The sequence below is a fragment of the Fukomys damarensis genome, unplaced genomic scaffold, assembly GCF_012274545.1.
Source record: "Fukomys damarensis isolate Sample0158 unplaced genomic scaffold, DMR_v1.0_HiC HiC_scaffold_18, whole genome shotgun sequence".
Taxonomy (NCBI): Eukaryota; Metazoa; Chordata; class Mammalia; order Rodentia; family Bathyergidae; genus Fukomys; species Fukomys damarensis.
In genome coordinates this window covers 50,021,495-50,027,223 of record NW_022900930.1, presented here as the reverse complement: position 1 = coordinate 50,027,223, position 5,729 = coordinate 50,021,495, and the positions used below count along the sequence as shown (strand labels likewise).

Here is a 5,729-nt window from a genome sequence, read left to right as displayed (position 1 = left end):
TTGCTTTAAATGAAATACACTTCATTATCATTCCAGCAGGCTCCCCGCAGGACGAGACCACGTGCCCATGCGCACCCCACAGGCAGCCCTGACAGCACAGCGAGGATAGGCGCCTAGCGCAGGGCGGCCTCTGCTTTCATTCCCACATTCTTTGTAAATGCATTTCACAGTTTCTAAGTTCTTGGAGAGATTAAAGTAGGAAGGAAAAAGAAAAACATAAAGCCAGTCCCCATCCTTGGACAAAAGTTCCTCGGTTCGAGAGAAGCACGGCTCAGTGCTCCCCCGTCTGCACGTAGTCCTCCGCGACCTGGGACAGGGCGCTCAGGTACTGCCAGCTCAGGGCGGCCAGGATCATGACGAACGACAGGTAGATGGGGGAGTAGTGGCTCCGGGAGATCAGCTGGCAGTTGGGGAGATTCTGCGTCCTGATGGTGGAGATGATCTGCCTCGTTTTATCGGAAGACGGGTCTGAGCTGGGGATCCTGTGGTAAATCTGTCAACGGGAGAGGACAAAACTAAGCACCACGTGTCCAGACTTCCAGGGCTACTTCCTACTTTATGCCCAGCTCGCCGGCAAGGAAACCAAGGCTCAGAACACATGAAGTGACCTGGCAGGGCGAGGGTGTCCACCCAGGCACCTGGTCCCAAAGCTCACGCTGCCTCCAGGTCCCCGAACCCTCTGGCCAGGCCGCAGCAGTGCTGAGGTGGACACCAACCTGCGACAGTCTGGAAGCTCAAGCTCCTTTTATCCAAGGATGGGCACTGGCCGCCCTTTCCTATTTTAATCTCTGAGAAGTTGGTGGCTGGGGCCTTTACAAACTGAAAGGGCAGCTGGCGTGATTCCATGGGGCTGACCACAGTGACGAGGTTTGGAAAGGGAGACAGTGGTGGGAAACCCAGGCCAGTGGCAGCTGGAGAGCCCGCGCCCTCCTGGGGCACCCCCAGCCTCTCTGCTTGAGGGCCAGGTCCACTCCTGCTCCCAAAGCCACCACAGGGCTCTCACACCTATCCCTGAGACCCGCGCGGCCTCTCCACAAGGGACTGAGGTGCCCTGACCGGGCCCCTCCTGCCTTCTGCCGTAACCCCAGAGGCCTTCACCCCAAGCCAGGCACATAGCAGGCCTCTAGATACACAGGAAAAAGCTGGCCAGCCAGCTAAGAGGCTGAGGCAAGGAGGATCCGAACTGGGTCTGGGCTCAAGGCGGGGTGAGGACAAGGCTGCTTTCTTTTGGTAACAGAGATCAAACTAGAGGCAGGCAGCGAAACTAATGAGCTAAATCCCCAGTCCCAAGCTGCTTTATTTTTATTTTTTGGAGACAGGGACTCACTAAATATTTCAGGCTGGTCTCAAACTCAAGATACTCCTGCCTCAGCCTCAGTAGCTAGGATTACAGGCATGTGCCATCTTGCCCAGCTTTGAAGCAGGCCTTTTAAAAATATGTGTTTATCCCAAACTTTGACTATACAATGGCTAGTCCTGCCACCCTTTTCCCAACACACAAAACTAAAATAAAAAACAAAGTTGCTTAGCATGAATACACTATTATTTTTTAAATCCCCAGTTAAAGTTGGATAGCATGTGTCCACCAGAGGCTGGTGAGGGTGGAGGTCTTGTGCCCTGGGTGCCCCACCCGCTGGGACTGGGGCCTAGGAGGTCCCTGCAGAGGGGCCCGCGGAAGCACGGTGGGACCCGGTCGTGTCCTCTTTTCTGCTCCTGGCTCAGAATGGGCTCCTCTGCCTCATGTGCCTGATGACTGCTGGGCCAGAAGGTGACACAGACAGCCTCGGCTGGACGTGGGGATTGCTCCATGCAGGGACAGGGACCAGAAGACTGGAGAGGCCTCCAAGATGGCACCGTCACTCAGGCCCGGCTCTGAGCTGGGGAACTGAGTGTGCCGTGGAGGAAGAAGCCACAGCACAGGCGAGGGAAGCCACAAAGCAGCTACCCAGTGAGCAAGCCTGAGGCACAAGTCAGACCTGGGGGTGGGGCAGCAGCAATTAAGGAGAGGAGGAGGAGGAGGAGGAGCAGCAGCAGGAAAGACCCCAGAAAAGACAAAGGCCAGAGGCTACCGGAGAAACAATGTCACAAGCTGCAAGGGAAAGGCTTCCAGGAGAGGAAGAGTCACCCGGTTGGATGACCAGGGTTAAAAGCGATTCTCAACAGCAAACCCCCATCCACTTCACAGTCACAGCAGTACACCGCTTCAGGGCAGGCCCTCTAAGAAGCCGCCCACCCAAGTGCCCAGCAAAGAGGGCTCCAAGAGCCTGGCCAAGAGTAAACTCTGGCAGGGAGGGCGTGGGAGTCTGTGAGCGCACTCCCTCTACCCCGAAATAGTGGTGAGCTGCTGCTGTGACAGGTGTGCGGGGTCCAAAGCACCCCTAGCCCCCGCCCCCCGCCGTGCGGGCACTGGGCGCACGAGGTCCCCAAAGCCGCTTCAGCTGCCCCTCTGCTGCAGAGGGACCCCATAGGTCAGGCCTCCCCGCAGCACCGGCCACTCTGGCAGCAGCGAGGAGTAGAGTCAGAGCCAGCATCCGGACCGAGCAGAGGCCGCCTGCCCGTAACAGTGCACCTGCAGCGCCGTCCTTAGTGGGACACAGAAGCCATCATCAGATGCTGGGGACTTGTAGGTCCTCAAAGACTCTTCTGTGCCAAGCCAACTCAAGAATTAACATTTTCTTGAAAACACCTTGAGTTTCACTAGAGCAACTTTCCTTATTTTAAAAGCTATATTCCCTGTCATTTTCACTTTGTGAAACAGGCTTGCCTGGAACTCACAATCCTCCTTATTATAGGCATGAACCACCGCTCCTGAATATGAAATAACCGATGCCCTAGACCAGACACCAGCAGGTTTTCTCTTAAATGGGTGAAGATTATTTTTAGCTTCGGAACCACCCTCTGATGTAGCTACACTCAACTCTGCCCTTAAGTTACAAAAGCAAGCACAGAAGAAAAATGCTATGGCTGAATTCCAATACAAAATATATTTACAGAAGTAGGCGGTCAGGGAGCTGGAGTCCACCTTTGCCCTTGACCAAATTATAAACAACAGACTTGCCCATAAATTTTAAAAACCATTTGTTTTTCAAAACAAGATCTTGCTATGTAGTTCTGGCTGGCCTTGAAATTGTGGGGAGCTTTCTGCCTCAGCCTCCTGAGTGCTGGGGTTATAGACATGTACCACCAAGCCCGGCTAAAAAATGGCTTTTGAATCAGTGATCAAAATAAAAATGCAAAAACAACACCATCTCTGAACTTACAGAGTGCCAGCCACGTGGAGAGCCAGAGTCAATGGCAGCAACATTCTGGCCAATGAATGGCCGGGTACTTTCACTACTTAGTTAATACTACTAAGACTTGGTTTTCTCTTCAACCTCTATCGGTAGAAGTGGTAATGTCCAAAACTTGTCAGGTGGATGGCAAGGAGGAAGCGCCACATCGGACAGAAATCAGAGGGAATTGCAGTTCTGTAGGGCTCTGTTCAAATGAAAACGCTCTCACAAACTACATTCCTGCAAGTACACAGCCAAGTGGAGGGGTCACAAACCCCGACAGCGGTGACCTCGGAGGGGCTCAGGCTGAGGAGCGAGGGGGCCTTCTGTGTCTCCACAAACTCCACAGCCTCCCATCTTTTTTTTTTTCTTTTTTGGATTGGGGTTGAACTCATGACCTTGTGCTTACGAGGCAGGCGCAATGTCACTGAGCTAAATCCCTGGCATCCCCCAACCCAGTCCCCCATCTGGAGGAAGACCTGGCCTGAGGACCTTGGCCGCACCACCCAGGCCTTACCCAGGGTGCTATTGAGGGAGCAGACAAGTCACATCCACCGAGAACCATCCCTGCGGCGCCCACAGACCAGAGGGGCTAAGAAGCCCAGGCACATCTGAAACCCTCTCCACGGGTGACCTGACTTGCTCAAGTGCGTCAAGCATTCCAGGTGGCTTCGGCCTTTGAAACGAGATTTGCAGAAGAATAGAGATGACTGCAGCTTGGGTCTTCCTTTGTCTAAATGTCCTGCTGTGGTTTCTTGGTGGGGCCTGAGCGATGGGATTCACCCGGGACGGACATGCACGCTGGGTGAGCTACACGCACGGCTGAGCCGAGCAGCAGCTCCCCGCAAAGCGTGGGACTCTGGGGCCGGGAGGTAGCCCAGTGGACGAGCGCTTGCCTCCCATGCACAAGGTCTTGGGTTCCATCCCATTATCATCAAAGCAAAGGTCTTCCAAGAGGCCCCGCCCCACAGCCTCCTTCATTCACCCTCACCAGGGCCGCTGCAGCTCGGCTCACCTCCCGGGCACACAGCTTTTTAAAGGGCACCAACTCCTATTTTCTTGGACCCAGCACAGTGAGTCCTTCGGATCCCCTAAGGCCCAAGCGTGGCGTGATGAACAGTGACACTGTCTCAATCACACAAGCAGCCACAACTCGTTCAACAGAGCCCACCTCTTCCATATACTGGCATATGATCGCTTTGACAGCCGGCATGTTGGTGGCATCCATCATCAGGGTCACGGCCTGGCCCTTGCGTATCTTCACCACCCCTCTGAACACCTGCTGATTGTTGTAACAGGCAGCCAAGGTGGCGATGGCCATGACCTACAGAGAACAAGGCGGGGACCAATTACCTTCCCTTGGTGGAGAAAACAGCAACGAACAGCACAGTGAGCCATCACGGAAAGGGAAGAATTCTTCATAGGCAGTGGCATGCCTGCGAGTGGAGATGTAACTCACCCAAACGCCTATACCTACAGACAGCGTCAAGATCTTTACCTCTACCACTCCTCCACAGTCAAGGTTCTTTGCAGTGTTATAGGATTCTGTTGTTTAGCCACAAAAGTTTTGTTATATTTTTTAAAATGCTAGAGCAATGAATTATTAGAGTTGAAAATATGTATTTCAAAATTATACCTGGGAAGAAGTTTCAATTTTAGATTTCTTTCTCTTTGCTTATAATGAACACAATCATTATATATATAAAAAATGCTAAAGCGGGGCTGGGGACTTAGCTCTGTGGTTCGGTGGCCTGCCTTGCAAGTGCAAGGACCCAAGTTCAATCCCCATACCAAAAGAACAAAACAAAACTAAAGCCTGGCATGTTGGCGCACACCTATAATCCCAGCACTCAAGAGGCTGAGGCAGGAGGATCACTGTGAGTTCGAGACCAGCCTGGGCTACACAGTGAGTTCCAGGTCATTCTCAACTACACAGTGAGACTCTGTCTCAAAAAAACCAATAAATATAAATAAAATAAAAAATACTACAAGAGGAAAATAACAGAAGGAAAGATGATTTCTGGTGCTTAGAGAAAAGTTATGGGTAGATGGGGCCTTAAAACAGACAAAGGTTTTAGTTCCGACCATCATTTGATGGTCATCATTCGAAGCTGGTTGTTAGATCAAGATGAAACCAAGTTTCCAGATCTGTTAAATCCTATGGCTTTCTGCCCTTGTTTGAGTTACTAACTGGAATAAATGACAAAGATGACTAGCAGGTGTAGCCTCCTAGAACACTGAGGGGGCTGGGTTATCCTGAGGACAGGAGAAGGACAGGAAAAATTAGGTGTTTAATGAAGACATTTTAATGCTCACAGCTTCCAGGCTGGGGGTGCGCTCAGCCTCAGGCAGGGCTTGCCCAGGTGCAAAGGCCCTGGCGCCTCCTCCCCAGCAGAGAGAGGGAGGGTGAGGGGGAAGGAAGGAGGGAGGGAGGAAAGGAAAGAGAGAGGGAGAGGG

The 5,729-nt window shown here is 52.5% G+C and overlaps 1 protein-coding gene across 1 annotated transcript in view; it reads right to left on the bottom strand.

The window, feature by feature from the left end:
- Fdft1 (farnesyl-diphosphate farnesyltransferase 1) overlaps positions 1-5,729 on the bottom strand; it is a 22,876-nt gene continuing 17,147 nt past the window's right edge. Inside the window, exons 6-7 of the mRNA XM_010622619.1 lie at positions 4,444-4,596; positions 1-493 (exon numbers count right to left, since the gene is read on the bottom strand). Coding sequence (XP_010620921.1) covers positions 272-493; positions 4,444-4,596 — 375 coding nt within the window. The 3' untranslated portion in view covers positions 1-271. The remainder of the gene's footprint in view (positions 494-4,443; positions 4,597-5,729) is intronic.